This window comes from Panthera leo, chromosome C1, assembly GCF_018350215.1.
Source record: "Panthera leo isolate Ple1 chromosome C1, P.leo_Ple1_pat1.1, whole genome shotgun sequence".
NCBI classification, from domain to species: Eukaryota; Metazoa; Chordata; class Mammalia; order Carnivora; family Felidae; genus Panthera; species Panthera leo.
Window position 1 is genome coordinate 172,233,322 of NC_056686.1, and position 23,937 is coordinate 172,257,258.

Below are 23,937 nucleotides of genomic sequence, written 5' to 3' on the forward strand. Positions count from 1 at the left end.
ATTTTTTGTGACCTATGTTCAGCTCTCAGATCTGGTGGGCAAAAAAAGAAGCCTGTTTCACTTGATTTACCTCCTTGAGCAGACTGAGTTCTTGAGCAAGTCTAGAGAACCACATCCCTTTGTAATCAGAGAACCTGTTATCTGCTTTCCACCTCTAAAACTTTTATTGTAGCTTTGTCAAAAAAGCACAATGAGGTGCCTGGGTGGCTCAGTTGGTTAGTCATCTGACTTCAGATCAGGTCATGATCCCGTAGTTTGTGAGTTCAAGCCCCGTGTTTGGCTCTGTGCTGACAGCTTGGACCTGGAGCCTGCTTCAGATTCTGTGTCTCCCTCTCTCTGCCCCTCCCCAACTTGCACTCTGTCTTCTCTCTCAAAAAAAAAAAAACAAAACTTAAAACATTTTTTTAAAAAGCACACCTATTCTTTTATCCCACTGAGTTGATTAACATATTTACCAATCAGTGTATTCCAAAGACAGTTCATTTTAGGATGCTAGTGAATATCACTGTCAGAAAAGAGTTAAAGCAGGCTTGAGACTTGTGTCTTTAGAAGGGCCTGTTTGCAAGGTTACCCCTTTGGGTAGCATTGGGAAGTTGACTTTTCCCAAGTCCTGAAGTAATATGGAACTTTCCGTAGCTGAATGGATGGTGCACTGTACTGCTAATAATGTGATTTTTGCTGAACATCTGATTTCCTTTTAAGAGACTGGAATTTTGATATGCACTAAGGCACAGGGTGTCCTCATGACCAGCCTTCAATAAAAACCTTTGAGTGCTGAGTTTCTAATGGATTTCCCATGGTAAAAACATTGTACATGTTACTGAATTTTTTTTTAATTGCTGGAGAAAAGAGCATGCACAGAGAAGGGAGAGAACATAAGAAAAACTGCGCATGGAGTTTTCAAGACTCGGCCTGCGCCTTTTCCCCTTTCTTTATCCTATAGTGTATTCTTTTACTATAATAAATCTTAAACATGAGTACAACTATATTCTGAGTCCCATGAGCCTTAGAAAATCACCAAATGTGTGGGCAGTCTTGTGTATCTCCCATGATACAACTATGAACTTTTAAATTATGTAAATATCACAAAATGTGTGCAGTTCTTAAAAACTGACATTTAAGGGAAATTCTCAGAATCTTAAATTTCTGTATTTTAAATATATAAATAATAGTTGATGTTCAAATCATGGAGGGGGAAATCTTTTGAGGATGTTTGTTTTGTTGTTTGGATTATATAGAAGGAGATAAATGCTGAATGGAATGAACGATCAAACAAGAGATCAAGCTACTTCTGTGAATCAGGTAAACATCAGTAACAGCTACTGAGTAAGTTATGAGATCTATTAATTCATTCTTTTAACTAACATTTATTGAAGTCCTGCTTCATGCCTGGTATGGTGCTACATATTCCTGGAATGTTTGGTACAAATTACTGGAAAAATATTTAACCTCGCCCTGGCTCCCTTAGTAAGAAAAACGATTTTTAAACTACAGATTCAATTAAATCTGAAACTATTCATATTTTCTGTCTCTTTTATCCATCTAAATTTTCAAACTTCTTGGCAGAAAGTTGCTATATGTCCTATCCATATGGATTAGATTATTGAAAGGCAGTGTAGCATAATGGGTAGGAACATATAATCTGACCCAAATATTTAAGTTGAATCCACACTCCAACACCTAAAATTTATGTTTGGGCAAGTTACTTAACTTCTCTGTTCTTTGTTTTTTCCAACTATAACATGAGAATGTTACCTAACACAAGTTACCTAACACAAGTTCGCTGACCACCGCTGGAAAGATCAATAATCAAGAGAGGAGCTTTGATTGGAAAGGAATTTGAGCTTTATTCAGGAGGCTGGCAACCTGGAGAGAGGTGTACTCTTGTCCAAGGTTTTTGCTTGGCCAAAAGATTTTTAAAGGGGTTTAATCAGTTAAGGCAAATGCAGTGGTCTGTGACATTTCTGGATTACCTTGCACACTCGATGGCACCAGTTATCTCAGAGCTTGGAGGTTGTTCAAGTTCTAGTTCCTTAGTGCCCAGGATAAGGGCTGTGCAAGAAGGTCCAGTTCCTTGGTATCCAGGAGTTGTGCAAGATTACTCTGTTCTTTCTGCATAGGAGGGAAAGTTCTACTGATGTGCAAAGGGAGGACAATAAAGTTATTTGTGTGACCTTGCAAAAGAAAAATATTTTGCTAAAAGATGCTGGGCCAATCAAAAAGCTAAAGTGGCTTCAAACAGACTTCTGGCCTCTGTGGCCTGGGAACGTTCAGGTCCTTCATTTCCCCCATGGCCAGTGGTCTGCAAATCTCAAAGAAAGTAAATTAGTTCTGCTACAGATCGAGGGTCAGGAAGCAAGGAGTGTGTTAACTTGAAGCAAGTTAACCCTTAGGACTGGCTGGAGTATTGTTACAAGAACAGGAATTGTACATCATTCATACAATTCCTATGGCAATTCAATACATTAATATTTGTAAAAGTGCTTAGAACAGTGTGTGGCACTTGATTTGTGATATGTAAGATTTTGAAATGTACTGCAAAACTTTATATGCAATATTTTCATTTTTTTCTAATTCATATCTATATTCTAATTGTCTTATTTTGTATTTGTGAATTCGTCTTAAAATTTTAAGTATATTGGATTTCTAGGTTCCCTTTTGTTATTTATTTCCAATTTAATTGCTTTGCAGACTGAGATCATGGCCTTATTGTACCAGCTTTTTTTGTTTGTTTGTTTGTTTATTTATTTTTTTTGAGAGAGAGAGAGAGAGACAGAGCATGAACAGGGGAGGGGCAGAGAGAGAGGGAGACACAGAAGCTGAAACAGGCTCCAGGCTCTGAGCTGTCAGCACAGAGCCCGACGCGGGGCTTGAACTCACGGACCGTGAGATCATGACCTGAGCTGAAGTCGGAGGCTTAACCGACTAAGCCACCCAGGCGCCCCTGTACCAGCTTTTTCAAATATCTGCAGGATTTCTTTACTGGCTTAGCACACGTGATTAGTTTTTAAGAGTTGTATATGGTTGAAAATAATAAATATCAATTTGGTAGTACCATGTTCTAAATATTTCCATTCAGTCAAGATGTTTAATTGTGTAGTTCAAAAAAATCTATATACTTACTTTTATTTACTCTGTTCTAAAAATCATTGGAATTGGACATCTGTGTGGTTCAGTAGGTTAAGTGTCCAACCCTTGATCTAGGTTAGTTATTAGGCACATCAAGGACTATCCTGATGAATTGAGGGTTTTTTTTTTAAGCTTTTATTTAAATTCCAGTTAGTTAACATACAGTGTAATATTAGTTTCAGGTGTAGAATTGAGTTTTTATTATTGTGTATGGTTTTTACCAGAAGTGATGCTTTTTGTCTCAAATTTAGTAGGTCTGATACTAATATAGCAACATTAGCTTTCAGTCTTAGTATATTTTATGGATAGATGTGGCTTTTGTAAACACTCTATCCCTGCATCTTGTTTCATTTTTATTGAGTCTTAGAATTTGACTTTTAACTGAATGTAAGCCACTTACATTTTGTTAATTACAACCTTTGGAAGATTTTTAACGCCATATTGGTGTTTTGCTTTGTTCTGCTTTTTGATATTTTCTTTTAATTTCTCCTTTCTTGCTTTCTTTCAGAGTATTAAATTTGCTCTGATATTCTCTTTTAATTTATTAAACTTACTTTTTAATCCAGTTTTCCCTCTACAGTTTTAGGAATTGTATGCTATGTATATTCCTTTTGACAATTACCTTTGAATTTTAACAAGTATACTTAAAGTGAAAGCCAAAGTTAGAATAATTTACTTCTAAATCACTATCTCACATTTAACCAATTATTTAGTTTTGATTTTTATTACCATCTAAATTAAGATTCTGTTTTTATACATCCAGGTTTTGTTTATATTTTTCCATGTTTACCAATATTTTGTTGTTGTTGTTCGCCATTCCTTTTTGCATTTTGTCCTTTACAGAATCACCTTCATTCTTCCTAAAGTAAATCCATTCTTCAGAAATGTCATTAGTGAATGTATTTTGGGAATAAATCCTCAGATTTTATTTGATAAAACTCTCCTTATTTTACCCATGTTCTGGGATATAATTATGGCTGGATATACAAGTTATTAAGAACAGTTATTTTCCTCTTAGCACTTTGAAGATACTGTTTTACTTAAATGTTCTACTTTTTCTGTACTTAATAATTCTTGTGTAAGTGATTCTTCCCCTCGCCTCCATACACACCTCAGTCTGCTTTTAAGGTCTTGCCTTTGTTTTTCATTAGTATCACCATAGTGAACAGGTCTGGACAAGTTTCAGCTATTTTTCTCTCCTATATTGCTTCTCTCCACTTTATTATTTTCTTCTAAAACTCCAGGTATATATATGTTAGATATCTTCTTTTTCTTCTACATCCTTTAACAACTATCATATTTTCCATCTCTCTGGTGCTGCATTCTGGTCAATTTCTTCCAATTTGTCCTCCAAATCACCAATTCTTTCTTCAGTTTATCTAATTTACTATTTTATCAATTCCATGCACTTTGAAATTTTTCTGGTTAAACATTACATATATATATATATATATATATATATATATATATATATATATATATATATCTGAGTAGATATTTTTCAAATTTGACTTGACTTTTTTGATAGGTTCTTGTCCCATTCCTGTATTTTCCAATTCCATCTTTATATATTTTAACAGATAAAATTCACTTTTTAAATATTCTATATCTAGTAATTCAAATGTTTTAAAACATTGATGTCTATGCCTAATGCTATTTTTCTGCAGTCATGGTGTTTCTTCATATTTGTCTGTGTGTGTAGTGTGTGTATGTGTGTGTGTGTGTGTGTACAGGGCATTATTATATATATGAGCTCATTTTTTAAATTTATTATTATGTTTTAAATGTTTATTTATTTTGAGAGATAGCAAGCATGAGCAGAGGAGGGGCAGAGAGAGAGAGAGAGAATCCCAGGCAGGGCTCAAACTCAGGAACTGTGAGATCATGACCTGAGCTGAAATCAAGAATCAGCTGTTAACCAACTGAGCCACGCAGGTGCTCCATGAGCTCACTTTTAAATTTTATTATTTATTTTTGAGGAAGACAGAGAGAGTGCATGCAGGGAAGGGGCAGAGGGAAAGAAGGAATCTCAAGCAGGCTCAGCATTGTCCACACAGAGCCGGACATGGGGCTCAAACTCATGAAACTGTGAAATCACAACCTGAGCCGAAATTGAGTCAGACGCTTAACCGACTGAACCACCCAGGTGTCCCTATCTGTGAGCTCATATCTGGCAGAAATGTATCATTGGGAATTCCATATTTAGATAGTATATATTGCTCTATAGAATCAAATTAGACACATTAAATATGTATACTTCTTTGATCACCAGTTATGGTTCAATAAAGCAGTTAAAATTTTACCATATGCTTCTGGTAGGCATCTGGGAGAGATACCAATACAGGTTTATTTTAATTTTTATGGAATATACAGTATATTTGAACCTCAAAGTTGCATAAGAATTAATCATCACAGATTATCTCTTAAGAGATATTTTGGGGGCACCCGAGTGGCTCAGTAGATTAAGTGACTGACTTTGGCTCAGGTCATAATCTCACAGCTTATGGGGTCGAGCCCCGGGTCGTGCTCTGTGCTGACAGCTGGGAGCCTGGAGTCAGCTTCAGATTCTGTGTCTCCCTCTCTCTGCCCCTCCCCTGCTTGCTCTCTCTCTCTCTCTCTCCCTCTCTCAAAAATAAAATAAACATTAAAAAAATTTTTAAAAAAGAGAGATTTTTATTTTTTCCTCTTCCTTTATCCAAGGCTGAAGCCAAGACATAATTTATTTGTGCTGCTACCTCTGTGGCATGAGTTTACGTTTAAAGACATCTCTTCTACCAAGGGTATAGCTCTTTGGGATCCAGTACATTTTTAGAGGCTCTTAGTTTTGATTCTCCACCTTGTTTGCAGGTATTGCCGAGTCTCATAAGGAAGGCATCAGCTTTAACACTTGCTTACCCTTCTAGATTTGTGCTACCCCAAATTTTTTGCTTGATTGTTTTTAAGAGGTTTGTTTCAATGTTTTATATAGAATTTTAGGCATTTTTTTAAATTTCTAACTCCCACATATTAATGGAAACCACAGAAAAGGTTTTTTTTTTGTTTGTTTGTTTTCTATTTTGTTTTTAAAATAGTACTGTCTTCACACTTAATTTCCCAGGTACTCACTCTTAATTCCAGTTACTTCTCCAAACCTAGCATACACAAAAACATACCCACAAAAACAAACCCCAAAAAGGTTCATGAGATTTAAATAAGACTTTTTCATGCACATGATTAGTACCTATTGATTACTCATTTATTAGAAGAAACAAGAGTTACCATTTAAACTTGACTTTGAACTGGTTCTAATTACTGATAATAGTTTCTGAAATCAGGGCATCCTTTTTGTCTACATCTTTTATTCACTTGTTTTTTTGCATAGTTGACATATACCAATCCAGTATGCCTGTAGAGATGTACTGCACAGACTTCCTATATCACTTATATATAAAGTATTTACTAAAACCCAGTAATAGAATCATGCTGGATTATGTACAAAGCAAGTTAGCTAATATTCAAGCAGGAGGAGATTAGTGGCAGATAAAGCAATGAATAAATGGTGAGGAGCATATTAATCAAATAATGCATTCAACAAATAAATGTTACTGTATACTGTGTGTTAAGTGCTGAGGATATAGTGGTAAATTTATGTCATAGTCAGGAAGACAGAAGAGTAAACATTTAATTATGATATAACATAATGAGTTTTATAATAGAAACATGTGTAGAATGCTTTAGGAGCACTGAGGAAAGATATTTATTTATTTACTTAGGCAAGGGTTTCTAGTGGAATTAACACAAACTGAATGAAGCCTAAAAGACGAGAAGTTAAAAGAAGGCGTAGGGTGCTTGAGACAAAGGAAATGGCAAAAACAAAGGCCCAGAGGCATGGAAAACATGTTACTCAGTAAACTATGTTATTCTGTGTCTCTGGACTATAGAACATACATGAATATATAGAGGCTAACCAGAGTAGACACTACAGAGGTAAGTAAGAACATCAGATGGTATGGTATATTTTATGTCTTACTAAGGAATTTGGACTTTATTGTGGAGAGTGTCTGGAGGCTTTTAAACAAAACAGTCGGAGAGAATAAAGATCTACTAGAGGATATTAATTTCCACTTTACAAGTTTCTGGGGAAGAATACAAACTAATTACAATTTTCTTTTTCTAATAATTAGGACCTCAGGTTCATGCCAGATCCAAGGGTACTTTCCCTTGTCGTATTTTCACAAATACGTAAGTATCTAAGAAAATTAGTGTATAATTATAAATTAATACTTTAATAATCACATGAGTGCTATTCAAAAGCAAATGATTACATGTAACCTTCTAGTAGTTCTACTGAAAACTTCTGTCTTTTGCAAACTCTCAGCACTAAGCATAAACTGTAAAGCAGACAAAGCCAATGTTCTTCCTCTTCCTTTTCTGTTTCCTTATCCCCAGTGTGGCTCTACACTTCCACTATATTCAGAGCCTTCGTGCACCTTTCAAGTATATCCTACATTAACACCCCCACTACAGGAGATTTCCAGGATCTAAACCTGTTTCTTTGCTTTTATTCCCTTTGAAGCATTTACCATTTCTTGGCTTTTTGAGATTGTTGGCTTCCTAAGGATGGTAAATTAGTTTATTCCCAAGTATTAGCTTCATCAGTTATTCTTCTCCTAAAGGGTATTTGCAGTATAATCCCAAATAATAACCACTAACATTGGAATTGCAAGTCTCTGGAGAAGAAATTTTGGGGGCCTGGGGGATTTCCATTCCTCAAACTTCGGTGGTCACCTATTCTGTTAGTGGTTATGTATGATCTTCTCAACTTTAGAAGAAAAACTATTATTTTAGGCCTGTATCATCACCTTTTTAAAAAAGTAGTATGCCAAAAATGTCTAGCATATACTTTAGAAACCAAATCACTATGAAAATGGTTGGGTAAAGTTAAGTGATGTATGGCAATAGAGGGTGTCAAAATATTCAGATCAGGCTTCCTTGGAGGAAAGATCTTGATTTTAGGACTGATGTCAGTCTGACTGACTTACTGAGACTTCATAGGATATGTAGCACTGTAATAGATGCAGGAGGAAGAAAACTGACTCGTTCAGTTTAAAGCAATAGTATGGAGTGGAGGAATGATGATCATGTTTATATAATGACCATTTTTATTTTATTGAATAAATAAATTTTTATTTATTGAAAATATAAATACCTCTTCATTAAAAAGTTTGCAGGACGTTCATAAATCTTAATTTCTGCCTTCTTATTTTCCCCACCCAAGATTGCAGAACTACAGAATCATTTGAATCTTTCATAGGAAATATTTCGGCTACTCTTTCATTAAAAATCTTAGCTTGGCTAAGATGACTAACTCAGTGCATGGCCTGGAGCTTCTTTACCAGTTCCTCCCAAATTGACAGGAATACTTACGGCTGCATTACCCAGCCTAACCTCAGGTCAGAATACAAATAAAACACAACTAAAGATACTTTCTGGTCTGACTATGCCCATCCATCATACACATATCACATTCCTCTTGTTCTTTTTTTTTTTTTTTTAATTTTTTTAAATGTTTATTTATGTTTGAGAGGTGGGGTGGAGCAGAAAGAGAGGGAGACACAGAATCCGAAGCAGGCTTCAGGCTCTGAGCTGTGAGCACAGAGCCTGATGCAGTGCTTGACCCCATGAACCATGGGATCATGACCTGAGCCGAAGTCAGATGCCTAATTGACTGAGCCACCCAGGTGTTCCATACATTCCTCTTGTTCTGATTTAACTCCAGATTTTGTAAGACTTTACTATGGAATCATTATATCTGATCTACTGTCCACCTCCTCTCCCCTCCCTTTCTTCTATTGTTTAGTTCTAGTTTTTTCTAATGTCAATACAAAAGGCACAGAAAATTTTTATAAAATAGACATGGAAATTCAGGACCAAGAGAACGAAGACAAAGCAAAAGTGTTTACCCCACGATAGCGGGGGGGGGGGGGGGCAATAAACAGAGTTGCAATAATTGTGTACTGCACTTTGATAATGAGTAAGTTTTGCATTATTGGAATGGAAGATGTAAGGGGTAACAGAGTGAAGAAGGCAATAAGTCTGCAGTTGTGTGGACTGTGGTCAGGAATTTGTAGTTTATTTAATGGGTGGCACTCTGATGGTTTGGAGGGGGAAGTAATGGTCACATTAGTATGCATGATAGATAACTCTGACAGAATTACATAAGAAAAATTGAAGGCAAGAAACCAGGAACCAGTTCTCAAAGTCCATTAGTGGCATGCACTAATTTTGTATTAGACAGTAGGCCTAGATCCAAAAGACTTTAAATGGGAATTTATTTATCAAACATTTATTGAGAAGCTTCTATGTTCAAAACATAATGCTAAATGTGAGGCAGATACCACAATGAAGAAAACCATGCCCCTGTGTTTGGCAGGTGTTGCTTTTCAAGGATATCATGGAGCTGGAGAAAGGGGATAGAATAGGGCAAGTTAAAATAGCACAGAGCTCACTGTTTTTATCTAGATCAACCATTTTTCTTGAATAAACATTCTCTGGAATGCTGAAAGCCTTTGGTTAATTTTCAGAGTTCAGAAAACTGAAAAAAAGGACAATTAATTACTATGAAATTGTAATTTTTTGCCAGTTTTTCATTACTTTTATAGAGGAGTAGGTTTTTAGAGCTTCTTACTCTGCCTTTTTCACCAATGTCATCCTTTATCTGGTTATTAAAATTATTTGAAGTGTTCTTCATAAAACTTTCTGTTATTTGGCTAATTTTATTCTTAGGTCTTTGCTCTTTGTTTGGATCCATATACATGCCTTTGGGACAGAAAGCCTGTTGGAGACAGTTATTAGTTAATAGGTTGGACTCCTTGAGTTCTATTTGGTCTCTACAGTATAATGTGAAGGGAACAGAAAAATGAATCTGGGAGAGCTAAGTTGCAAAATATCTAAAAGAAGAAAACTATGCTTAGGTTGACCTGAGAAATCAGATCCTGAAGAAATAAAGAAGGCCAAAAGACATGTCACTGACATCAGCTTTCATTCTCCACGTTCCATACTGCAAAAAAGGTTTTAGTCTAAGTATGGTTTTTACCAAGCCCAATTTCTGAGCTGAAACCAATGAAGGTGTTTTTTGGGGTGTTTTTTTTGGTGTTTTTTTGGGGGGTGAGGATGGGAGGGTTGGTTTGAATTTGGTTTTTGTTTTTTCTGCCAAGATTTAGGATGTAATTCCCAGTCTTGCTGTCTCTCATTGAATTTCAGACTTCAGGAAAAATTGAATTTTATAATGGATAGTACAGGCCCTCAAAACTGGAAAGGGGATGTCAATTTTCTTTTAAGAAAGTAGGAAGAGGGCCTATGTTGAAATATATGAGAGTATCATATACCTGAATATAAGCAAAGAGCCCATGTTGAAATTTATGAAAGTATCATATGGTCTTAGAGCTTGTTTTATTAATGACTTGTTTTTTTTTCTCTAATTTTAATTATTGTTATTTTACTTGTTATAATTCAGAAACTGTGTTTTCTATTTCATTAGTGTGTGATGATAAATAATTCTAATTAGAAAACATGATAGAATATTTTCATATATAGAAAAGGTCTACATCTAAGTTGGTATTCCATGGCTAGAAACTAATTATTTTAACACGTAGTTATTGAATAATCATTCACATATTCCCTTCCTGCTGTTTGATGAGAGCATAGAATTGTCAGAAAGGTCTTCTCAAATACCTTGCCACCTTATGGTACCTTTTAGTGAACAGAAAGGACAAGTCCCCTTCTCTCTCCAATGCTGTGTCTTCCTCCAGAGAGCCACAAAGCAGGCATGGCAAAGGAGGGTCAGAAGTAGAATTTTTAGATAGATGTATTTTTTATGCATCAGCTACAATTCTATACCTTCAAGCAATAAAGTATGTGGGCCAGTATCAAAGGAGCAGGATAAATTGGAGAGAGGGGGAGGGGGTGACAAAAAATAAAGCTTATTCTTCCTTTTGAATTTCTATAGAAAAACTCTCAGATATAAAGATAAGAAGCAGGTGATTAATGATTAGAAATTTTGGAAAAAGTTATATCAATTCTTGACCCTAGACAATAACTAAATGCTCAACCTTTCTTGACTTTACAGAGAACAGAGCTTCTTACAAAATTGCTGGCAAGAAAAAGTATGTATCATTGAACAGCATATTAATCATACTTTCTAATGTGTCATAATAGAAAAAACACTGTGAATAAAATAATGAGGAATCACCTATTGATATTAATGTCTTCCTCTGCCTTTCTTTAAAGTTTACTTTCAGTTAATTCTTAAATGTTTCAGTGATCTAAAGTTCTTATCAAAAGATAATGTTGGCCCTTCAGAGAGAAGTTTCATGGGTATAGAAGTGTGTGGAATGACATTAAAGGACGTAGCCATCATGACAGCAACAAATACCACAAACCTATTTTATCATGGGAAACCATTAGGTGACATGGCTTTGCAGACTTGGCTGGTAAGCTGGGATGCCTGGGTCTAGCTCTAGACATTTTAGTAAGAAGTGGCCGGGTCACCATAGAATGTCACATAAAAAGGTACCTGGTCACCTATGAGTTGAGACTTGGAATAGGCAGATAATATGGTCCAATTTACAAAGCCCTAGTCTAGAACTAGTCAGACCACTCAGGAAATAGAAAGGGGTTGGAGAACAACACATACTCTGACATACTTTTTCCCATGGACACTTGCTCAAGTCATAGAGTGTGTAGCAAATATAAAAGCTTTGATTCAAGGGAATATTTCTTAGTTTAACATTAAAATGGAAAGCAAATGAAAACTAGGTTTTAATTCCTATACTTCACTACTTAGAAAACTTTTGGAATATCTCTCTTTCATATATAAAATTTAGAAACTCTTTCTCACACCTAGCCTAAGAATAATAATGTAGATTTTTAAAAAGTTATTCCTGGTAATAAAGTTTGAATACAAAAGTAGTGTATATAGAATGTCTTAGTTTATTATGTATTGCAGTGGATTATGACAATTACTTTTTCTGTTAAAATTTATATTTTATTTTAAAAATGTTTGATTTAGGATGTCATTATATAAAACAAGTATTATACAATATATTCCTTCATCCAAAATATGTTTTCAAATCACTAGCCATTGTACAATAAGTGAAAAAAATATATTGGAAGACTCATGAATTAGAATAAGATAGAATTGTTCTCCCTAGGGTGCCTCTAAATACTCTCCCAATATATCAGGAGAGAGTATGTTGCATAGATGTTAAATTTTCTTTGATGTTGCCCTGAAATATGAATACTTCCATGCGAACTTAAGGTAATATGTTGGGTATGAGCAGCCTCTTTACAGACATCATACTAGCCTTCCAGACTTTGAGGTCAATTACTTATGTTTATAGCCTTTATGTCTTAAGAGTAATAACAATTTAAAAGCAGATGACTCATTTATTATAGGCAAAAGAATTTTTGCAAGCTCAAATTTATTTTCAGGAAATAAGTCGTGGTTGATAGAATTCTACACATGCATTCTATTTCTGCTTTTGGTCCAGTGTAATCTGTGACACCACCATTAACTACTAAGAAAATGGTTCTCCAAATCTGGTCCTTGGGTTTATATTTCTGGCTCAAAATGAGGAATTCAATTTCTCTACCCTTTTCCTCTCCTGACTCTTTCAGACTCCAGTCTAGTGGAGCCCTTTTTTTTCTATCTAATTTGTTCTTTCATTGCATCATCTTTTCTCAGCCTTCCTACCTAAAATAGTTTGCATTGATACTCTTGTTCAATACAAAGTGATTCAGTCTCCATAAGCATTTCCTTTTGTTGCTATCAAATAATTCTTAACGTTAGCTGCAGTCATTTCCATATATATATAAATCACAGATTCACCTCTGCAGCAGAGAATGGGAAGGAGAGATGGCTTATTTTCATCCTTACATCTTAGCTAGACAGACAGATGCCTCTGAAAGCACCCAAGTGTTTTGACCACATCTGTTTTGAGAAACACTTTGTTGTAAATAATCTGGTATATTACTAAATAATATTTCTGGGTTGTAGACACTGTTTCTTCTTGCCAACGCTTGCAGAAGCATTGTTATGTAGCTAGACAGCAGTTTGGTGAGATTTTTTTTCTATTTCATCAAAAAGTCATTTATCTCAGCAATGAATGCTGGGAAAAAACAATAAAAAACTTCTGAGGGAATGTGAATCAAATGAAAACCTACAAAAAATATTTTACTACAGTACAGAATAAGTCGATTTGAAATTAATCTGAGATTCTAAATAAATTCATTATGTTCTCTTTATGATAGTATCCAGCTATGCACTGTTCTATATAAAAAATTAAATGTTACCCTCTGTCCCAGAATAGAATAAGTTATTAAATGATTTTCTCTTCATTCTTCTTGCCTCATTTCCAGGTAACTTCTGAAGAACTGAATAGTATAATTCAGAATGTAATGACCTGGGTTGTAGCTACAGTGACCAGTATATTATACCCAGCCATCACGAAATACGAAGAAAGGTTCCGGAATAAAGCATACCCAGGGTCTTCGGACTCCATCCTCTCTTCAGAGAGTTCAAGTTTCTGTAGCACATGCAGTGGAGAGCTTACATACAGAAGCTACGCATCTGCTACTACTAAAACATTTCAGCAAGAGCCCTGTGCCTTTGAGGTTGACGTCTCAATAAGGCAACCAACCACACCTTTAAAACCACCTTCTGCTCACATCAAAAGAACATCTGTGGGAGAAACATGCCACGTGAAAGGGCCAGCTATAACATCAGAACTCAAATATGATAAAACCAGTATGGTATATGCAAATCCTAAGCTCAGAACTTGTAAATCGGATAGCCACCTTTTAACATCATTTGAAACAGGCACAAAAAAATCTAAGGATGCTACTACTGAAACAGATGGCTTAGAGAGTCTACTTGTTCCTGATCAAAAAGCAAAAGCCATGGATGAAATGAAGAATTTGAAGAATGTTTTTGTTAACTTTAAATGCCACTTAAAAGGGGAAACTGAATTGATTTTGGAAAGCATTTTTCAAGAAATAATGTCTGATTTAACACAGGCCATTCCCTCTATTTCTTCTGTTACGGCTGAAGTTTTTGTGGACCAAAGTGAACCTGAAAAGGGAGACCTGCTTTACAATGTTGATATCTGCTCAACAGCCTCAGAGATAGTGGAGAATATGCTTGAGAAGCTACAGTCTGCAGTTGAGAAAAAATGTGTTGAGATATTTTCACAAGAAGATCTGTCAGTTGACATTAAGCCGGGCTTAATACCCAATAGAGAATACCTCAGTCCATCAAATGGAAAACCTTTAAAAGCTTCACTGCCTTCTAATGTGGAACCCATGTGTGACATTGCAGAGGATATGGTACATGCCATTTTAGAAAAGCTGATGACTCTTGCATCTTGTAAGCGAAATGAACTGCCTCATCTTGAAGATGCAGTTGAACTTTCCGATCAGCAACCTGTGACAGACCCAACATACATGTCCCTCAAAAGAGCCGACAAAAAGAAATGTAGTCCTGAACCTGATGCTGCTAATTTAATTGTTAAAGATGAAATAAAAAGTTTAATGTCAAATATTTTTTCCCAGTCCTCTTTGGTCGGCTATATAGAGGAAGCAATCAGCACTATACTAGGATACATACAATCTGAACTTAATGACGAGAGACTTATTGCATCTGAAGAAACAGTAATATTCCTTCAGCTTCTTGATGATATTTTCACTCAGCTACATCAGGAGCCAGGAAAAGGAGATGTTAAACAATGTAGACACTCTAGACTAAGAAGTCCTTCTGACGCTGAAGGAAAGTACAGACTTACTGGCACTAGATTATCAAATGGTCCTATGTCTAGAAGACCATTTCCACCTGTTAATGTTCCTGGCATGGTCCTTTATTCTGAAGATGATAATGAAGAAATAGACAGAATTGTGAAAAATGTGCTTGATTCATCTTTTAAAGATGAAAAGCCAAAATCTCGGGAACAAATTCCTGAGAATTGGTTTAAAAAAGGAAACACTTGCTTTGAATACAAGAGGAATAGCAAACCACTTAAAGGAGCTACTTCTCGAAGAAACAAAGTTGCATTTTGCGATGAGGGATTAAAGACTGGGCTACCATCTTTTAATAATAAAGAAATTGTAAAGGAAAAACCCTGTCTGAATAGAGACAGTTTGATTTTCAGCCAAGATGAAAAGCATCACATACAAAAGGCTTCGGAAAACATAGTTAAAAGTATTTTAACGGAAATGCTCAAGGACCTATCTTCTGATCACTTAGACAGTAAAAGTGGCAAAGCAGCTTCTTCTGTTCTTGTTTCAAAAAAATCTCAAGGACTGTCACATCAAGAATGGATGGACAAGATGTTCTCCATGTCAGAAATTGGTGCAGTGGCTCAAGAAATAACAGACGCTGTGTTAAATATACTCCATAAGGCCTTAAGCTGCATTCCAAATACCACCGAAGGTTCCATTTCATCATCAGTTCAATCTTCTCTAGATAGTTCTGATACTCCTCACATGGTCAAAGAAGCACCAAATGAAAAGCCATTAAAAATATGGCTTGACAGTGAAAAGAAAGTGAAATATTTATCTTCATTCAGTGTAGATACTGTGAGGTCTTCTCTGTTAAAATCTGAAAAAAGTGAACCTCAACCCATAGATGACATTGCCGATAAGATCATTAATACAATTGTTAAAAAGCTGAAGTTATTCATTTGTCAGAAATTGCAGATGGTCTTCAAACCTTCAGTTGTGAGGCAATCTTCATTACAATCTCAACTTAGTACTTACACAACTAAAGTGGTAAACATTGTTTTGCGTGCTATCCAGAATGAACTAGAACTCAGTAACAGAACCCTAAATCATAGGGAAATAGACCCTGCCAAATTGCTTACAGGTAAAGGATTTTTTGCTGACACTGATAAATTAGAATCTCTTGTCTCAAATCTCAATGATGACATTATGGAATCTCCGTTATTAACTTGTATTTGTGAAATGTTATCTAGTGGACATTCAGATCAAAGCAATATTTCACTCCCTTCAGACCAGCCAAAGCCTGCAACTTCCTATGGATCTGACGATGTTGATGAACAAGACATTTTGCCAAGTGGGCAGGATAAAAAATCTTTTCACGAATGTTTGGCTACTCCCTGTGCTCTCCATAGTGTTGTAAATGCAAAAGATCTCGAAGGCAATGCCAGATTGCGAGTGTTAGACAGTATTGGAGAAATACTATATGAAATGTTATGTAAGCTCATAGGAGCCCATCCTCACCATCAGCCACCTTGTGGTAGTAAACAAGGCAGAGAAGAGAATGAAAATCCTCAAATGGCTCCTGCATTGAAGTCTAATATTCAGATCATTTCCAAAACAATTTTGGAATACATCCTTGCAAAATTATGCAGTTTTGATACGGATACCAGTTTTGTAAGTTCTGGATTTAAAGCTGTCTCAGAGTCTCAATCTCTTGATATCGACAGCCTATCATTTGCTTCAGTTATTAAGGAAATGGCCAAATGCACTGACATGATCTCCAGCATAGTTTCCAGGATGATTCAGGAGGGTAATAAAGAGGTGACAAAAAGCACAACAAAAACCATGGCTTCGGTGACTTCCAAAACAGGAAAAACAAAAGAAATGCATCCAAATGAACTGAAAAATGTAGCTTCAGATATTCTTAATATGGTTTTTGCTAAACTGGAAAGGTTTGCTAATGGAAATTTAGAAACTCTGGGTTGTGTTAATGATGGAAATGAAAAAAGCAATAAGATCGACTTGGAATGTGAAAGTCCCAGTATTTTCACAGACACACATGAAGAACTATTGCAGTCTGCTTTATACATGAATGCAAAAAAGATATCAAGTACTATTTTGAAAGCTATTCAAACAGAATTAAATATGAACTCATTAGATTTAAGGACAAGTGTAAATACCCTACCACCTGAAAAACAAGTGCTTAAGAATATAGTCAATTTAATTTTAGATGCAGTGTCCTCAGATATGTTTAATGAAACTGAATCTGAAGAGGGAGTCACTAAAACTTATCAATACAGGCCAACCTATGGAAATTTTCTTCCTGGAGGTGCTGAATCAGATTCATTTCCTGAAGATGCCTCACATACAGAGAAAGAATTCACTGTGGAGAGAACATTATTAAGAGAAGAAACTAAATCAGATTCTCTTAAACAGTGGGTTCTAGAGAGAGCCTTAAGCAAAATTGAAGTGAAACTCAAAGAACCACAGAAATCTCCAGTCGTTCCCATTATAAGAAACATTTTGAATGAAATTTTCCACAGTGCGTTGGTCAATCAGTTGAACGTGCTTTCTCTATCCCACTCTCATTTAAGTGGCATCCCTCACAACACTGATGAGCCAATTCCTCAAACATCTGTTCAATTTATAGATAAAATAGATAAAATGATGGGTCCTTTAGTGTCTGAAGCAGATGTAATCATAGTGGCAGATGATGTTGTTAGAACTGTATTTCATAAGCTTTATGCAGCTGCTATGCCAGAAAGAAACACAAGTGAAAATAGGTATAAAACCATCACCTTTAGAGCAAATGTTTCTTTACATGAACACACCAATGGAGGGAAGTCTTCTGTTACTGTACTAGACAAGAACCCTTGTACTCCTAAGTCCAGATTCAGTGTTGACAAACAGGCTAAAGTAAATGTAGTTGAAGATATTGTACAGGCGATATTAACAAATTTAGAAACTTTTGCTACTTCCAAAGTAAAATCTCTCTTTTGTCCCAAAATCAACTTCACAGTGCCAGTGGCTTTGGATAAAAATGCATTAAGCAAAGCATTATCAGTCAAAGAATTGTATTCTGAAGACCAATTTTCCCCTTGCTCAGTGGATAGTATTACCTCAGAAAAGACCAACTCAGTGTGCCAACTCTCCTTAAATAAATTAAATACATATGCAACAGAAGTGGCTAAAAAAATTTTACAAGGAATCAAACATGGGTTAGATAAAGAAAGGAGAAGAAGTCCTTTCTTAACACATAACATTGTGGTTTCTGAAAATATTGCAAGTCAAATTGTTAACACGGTGTTAGATATTGTGTCATCTAAAGGAAAATGTGACGAAAACAATTCTGAGGAAGAGATTAATTCAGATCAACAAGAAGGTATTATTGAAAAGCTGTTTAATAAGACTGAATATAGAAGAGTACTTCAGTTTCAAATACAAGATACCATTGAAGGTATCTTATGTGATATTTGTGAAAAAACACTGTATCAGAATAATCTACCTTGTGCCACATCCACTCGGAAATGTAGCATAGCTAGAAAACATTCTGGAGCAAACTCTGAGATATTCACTGAGGATGCAAATAAGATTATCCCAAAACTTTCAGTGCCTAAATCAGATGTCATTTTGATATCTAATGATATAGTGGATATTGTTCTTCATAATCTCAGTTCTATTGTCATGCTTAGCATAAATGCAAAGAATCTTACTTCTGCAAAATTGCCCCTGACTGTTTGTGACATATCTTCAAAAGCAGAGTGTCAACAGCCTCCTCTTATGGGGTCAAAAAGTGAAAGACAAACAGAGCATTGGCCATCCTCAAGAAATCTGGAATCAGCTTATGCTGATGATTGTCAGATAACAATAGAGAAAGAAGACGCCAATAAATCTGCTCCTGACCCATGTGAGGAAAATGCCAACTTCATTACTAAAATTATTTTCAATAGGTTAGAAGCTTTTGCCACAGAAAGAATAGATTCACTAATTATTCTGGCTTTCCAGCCTAAAGAAGAGTCATTTGATAGCCTGGAACTGGAAAATTATAAACAAGATGATAGCATCTTTCATGAATCAAGCCAAGTGGAATCAAATGTCCTGAAAATATCCACTAAAACTATCCTCAGCCAAGAACTCACAGATTCCACTTTTGCAAGGTACAGAGAAAATCTTGAGTCCCCAATTCATCTATCACAAGCTACTCTTAAGGAATATGCTGATATCATTGCCAGTGCCACTTTGACACTTATTAAAAATGACTTAGACTTAGAAATCCAAAAGATGTATCCATATCCAAACAACATTTTATTCCAAGAAAACATCATTGTGAGTGGAATCGTGAACAGTATCTTAGAGAGTTTATATGATAAAAGATCTGCAAAGGAAATTAGTGTTTACTCAAAAGACAATCCTCAATTATTTTCACAACTAACTGTATCAAATGAAATATTGCTAGGACAAAGAGAGCAAGAGAAAAATAAACTATCTCAGTTTTCAAAATATCCTTTAGAACAAAAACAAATGGCATTGGAAAAAGAAAGCCAGAATATTTTTTTGGAAGAAATATTTATGAGAAATGGAAAATCAAAACAAAAAGAAAAGGCTGCACTGCTCAGTGCAGTGGAAGAAGTGTTAACTACAGTTCATCAAAGAATAATGGAAATCATAGGCCATTTGCAGCCATTTAATGAAATCCCCCACTTTGTATCTAATTCTAAAATTAAAACGTCAGACATAACACAAAAAAACTTTCAATCACAGATTAACAGCGTAACAAATAACATAGTCGAAAGTGTTTTGGGGAAAATGTACTCTATAGTTACATCATTAAATGAAAGTAACAAAAAAGAAGCATCTGACAACAATGATACCTTGTCTAAGAAAGCAGCATGCATCAAAGAAACTAAACAAGTAGGAAAAGGGTGTAATCCCACCAGATGTGTGATACCGCAGGTTTATCCTTATGCAGGCAGTCAAAATGTCTCTCTATTAGAAAACAATTTTTTTCAATATTCACCATTGCAAGTGGGGAAAGATTTAGTCCAAATGGTTCTTAGTAAGATCATAAATTTTGCCTCAACTCATCTAGAAGAGACCTTGTCCCCTGAAAGTTGTTCTGATGAGTTGCAACCTCTAAAGCTACACAGTTCTAAAGTGGGCTCTAAGGGCAGCCCTAAACCAGATTTTAAAACAAGTTTAAAAGCAAAATCAAAAGTTACTCCTTTGCCTAAATTTAAAACAAAATCACACCTAGGACCTAGTGGTTCTAAGGTCAAGATCAAGACCAAGTTAGGTCCTAGAGAGAAGACTCCAAAAGGCAATCAGTCCAAGGCTACCACTGGGCTGCCACACACCCAATCAACAGGTGATGCCCAAAACTTACTGGAAATGAAACTGCCCACTTCAGAACTAAAAATGTATGCCAAAGATATAGTAAGTAATATCCTGGAAACAATTGTGAAAGAATTTGAAAAGATGAAGCAAACTAGAGCAATGATAAATGCTAAAGCTTTACCATTCGATCAAATCATGGCAGCAAATAAAATAGTTAACACAGTTTTGCAAGGATTATATGCTACAAGTAACCGCAATGTGGCTTCTCCAATCAAATGCTCACATGTGGATGATCTCAGACTTACACAGGGGAATTCAGATGCAGAGTATATTGCCAAACAACAAGCATGTTTTTACTTGGAAAATGTTTCTTCACAGCTAGAACAGATTTTTCCTAAAGAAGGTATATTTAAAAAATTGTTTGACAAATGGCAAGCAGAATCAAACGATATGGAAAATGAAAAGTATACACTAATGACGATAGCTGAAAATGTGCTGACTGAAATCCCAATAAAAACAAAAGAATTAGAACATTCTCTTTCACTTTTAAATTTGCCACATCTTAAGGATTGCGAAAGCAGGTTCTATAATCATTTTAAAGGAACCTCTACTAGAGTTGAAGACACCAAAGCTCAAATTAATATGTTTGGAAGGGAAATTATTGAAATGCTGTTTGAAAAATTACAGCTCTGTTTTTTGTCCCAGGTGCCCTCTCCAGGTAGGCAAGAAACTCTAGCAAGTAGAAAAGAACATATTAGTACTAAAAGTAAATATGATTTGCCAATCAAGGACATCCTCGGCAGTGTACCAATATCTAACACAAAGACAATAAACCAAATTTCTCTGGGATCTAGCAACCAAATTGTTAGAGAAATTATAGAAAGGGTTTTAAACATTTTAGAGTCATTTGTAGATTTGCAGTTTAAATATATCTCTAAATATGAGTTTTCAGAAATAGTGAAAATGCCTATAGAAAACTTTTTCCCTATCCAACAGAGGCTATTAAGCAAAAACATGCTGCCAAAATTACAACCATTGAAAAAGTTTTCTGATGAACCCAATTCAAATACTACTATTTCCAAGGAAAACATACAGAATACCCTTCTACAGGTTCACTCATTCCATTCAGAATTATTTACATATGCTGTTAATATTGTCAGTGACATGCTTGGTATAATTAAGAACAAGCTAGATAAAGAAATAAGCCAAGTGGAACCATCTTTAGTTAGTACATTGAAAGAGACTGTTATAGCAAGTGAGATCATTGGCACACTAATGGACCAGTGCACTCATATCAATAACCTTCCAAAGGAAAGTTTGTTCCAAGGAAAAGAAAATACCTATATTGTTAATCAAGTTGAATTGGCAACCGATATGAAAATGCCCATGTCAAAGTTAAAGGAAGTTACTTTGGGAAATAATCCTTCACAAATCAGTGTACCTAGTTTTGTGTGTTATCCAGAGGAAAATACGAAAAAAAGGCATAAGCCTTCATTGAACTTACCCTCATATGCCAGACCCTCTGTAGAAGGTACAATTAAAAGCTCAGAGCCAATGGAAATGCTTGATTCAGAAAATATAACATCATGCTCTAGAAACCCAGTACAAGACTACAGCCCGAGGGAATCGAACTTTGGCCTTTTTGACCAAACCATGAAAGGAATCAGCTCTCTCCCTGAAGGAAGTGTCTTACAAAAACTGTTTAATAAAGCAAATGAATCCACAGAAGCAGCATTAAAACAAGTCATGTCATTCATAGAAATAGGAAAAGGTGAAAATCCGAGAGTATTTCATTATGAAACTCTAAAACCAGTTGAGCCAAACCAAATTCACACAACTGTATCTCCACTCAAAATATGTTTAGCTGCAGAAAATATTGTCAGTACTGTGCTATCAAGCTATGGTTTTCCAAGTCAACCATGCATTAATGAAAACATGGAAACAATGAAACCATTTTTCATATCAAAGCAAAACTCTGTGTCTATAATATCCGGACAAAAGAATGAGGAAAAAAGTCTGCTTAGAATGTGTGATAAAAAAAACAGCTGTATACCTGAAGAAGAAAATAAAAAACCTAAAGCCAGTAGAGGAGATTTTTCTTTATTGCAAAAATGGGAAAGTAAGAGATACACAAAGATAAAGACCCTGAAGGAAGTTAAAGTCATCACTTTTGCTGATCACGAGCTGGGTCCAAATGAAATTCATTTGGTAGCAAGACATATCACCACATCTGTGGTCACATATTTCAAGAACTTTGAAACTAGAGGTAAGCAAGAAACAACCTACTTTAAAAGTTGGTATAATTCAGAAAAAAATAGATATGTATAAAAGCTCTTCTATCCAAGAAGCTGCATTCATTGTTTTTCTAAAAATAGCCTTGGAGGTGGAGTATTTAATTACTTCTTAATATATCAGGATACCAAAAAAAAAAAAAAAAAAAAAAAAAAAGTTTAACATACACCTGGCTTGAATCTGAACAAGTAAGTCTATTGCTGTTTTCCATATATGCAGATGAGAAAAAAATGGGATTATTTTAAAGGAGGGGATTTGGGTTGATTATGAGATACAAGTTCCAAAGCGTTTTTAACGTTGTTTTTTGTTTTTTTTTTTTTGCATGACTTCTTTATACCCATACCAAATACACAGTTAATTGATTGAAGGTTAGCAATTTCTCTTTCCAAGGTGTACAGTTGAATTCTTTGCCATTATTAGTCATTACTTATAAGGACAGAGGTATTACCAATCTTGTTTTGTTTGTATTCCACTATTCTTACAATCCTTAAAGTCTAAACATATGTTCACAAAGTTATTTTCACTTCTTTTCTAAGAGGTTAAATCATATGTAATAGCCATTTTTGCATCTCAAAACCTATTGATTATTGGAAATTTCATAAAATTTAATATAATAATACTAAAATGTCCCTGAACTGGATCAATAATTGCAATAATTAGTTGCTATAATATCAGTTCATATACATCACTTGCCAATCATTTTAATAGGAGAACACATACTACCAGTCCTACCCACCTGCATAGGGAGATCATTTCTCATCCTTAAAACTGAAATTCTTTTTTTTTAATTTTTTTAAAACATTTTTTACTTATTTTTGAGAGACAGAGAGAGAGTGCAAACAGGGGAGGGGCAGAGAAAAAGGGAGACACAGAATCCAAAGCAGGCTCCAGGTTCTGAGCTGTCAGCACTGAGCCCAACGTGGGGCTCAAACCCATGAACCATAAGATCATGACCTGAGCCAAAGTCGGTCACTTAACTGACAAAGCCACCCAGGGGCCCCAAAACTGGCATTCTTTCAAGATGGATAGTTGTGTGTCTGCAATTTCAAGCTCATAAACAGACTTTCTCCAAACATAGCCTAACTAAATTTAGAGACTAATAAAGGGGGAAAAAAAAAAGAGAAGATTCATGAATTCATCCCATTGGTATTTGTCCCTTTCTATCAAATCTATTCTCTATTTCCAGACATGTTCAAGGCCTTCCAGTGATTTTACTCCTGCTCCTTCTTCTCCTTAGAATACTCTTTTTCCTCATTCCCTTCATCTCAATATGACCAAATCCTGTCTAGCAGTCAAAGCCAGGCTTAAAGCTTCCATCTCCACAGAGTGTTGCCTGACTTTACATGCAGATATATAATAGATGATTACATCTGGAGGATATTTTGAGGAAATAATAGTGTGTTTTTCTGGCTGCCACTTCCAAGAAGCTGG

The 23,937-nt window shown here is 35.4% G+C and overlaps 1 protein-coding gene across 4 annotated transcripts in view; it reads left to right on the top strand.

The window, feature by feature from the left end:
- The window catches only part of FSIP2 (fibrous sheath interacting protein 2), a 99,448-nt gene that overhangs the window by 27,009 nt on the left and 48,502 nt on the right, over nt 1-23,937 (top strand). For all 4 annotated transcript variants that reach the window (XM_042949375.1, XM_042949378.1, XM_042949376.1 and 1 more), the window contains 4 exons: nt 1,239-1,302; nt 7,293-7,350; nt 11,237-11,273; nt 13,528-22,480. In XM_042949375.1, coding sequence (XP_042805309.1) covers nt 1,239-1,302; nt 7,293-7,350; nt 11,237-11,273; nt 13,528-22,480 — 9,112 coding nt within the window. The remainder of the gene's footprint in view (nt 1-1,238; nt 1,303-7,292; nt 7,351-11,236; nt 11,274-13,527; nt 22,481-23,937) is intronic.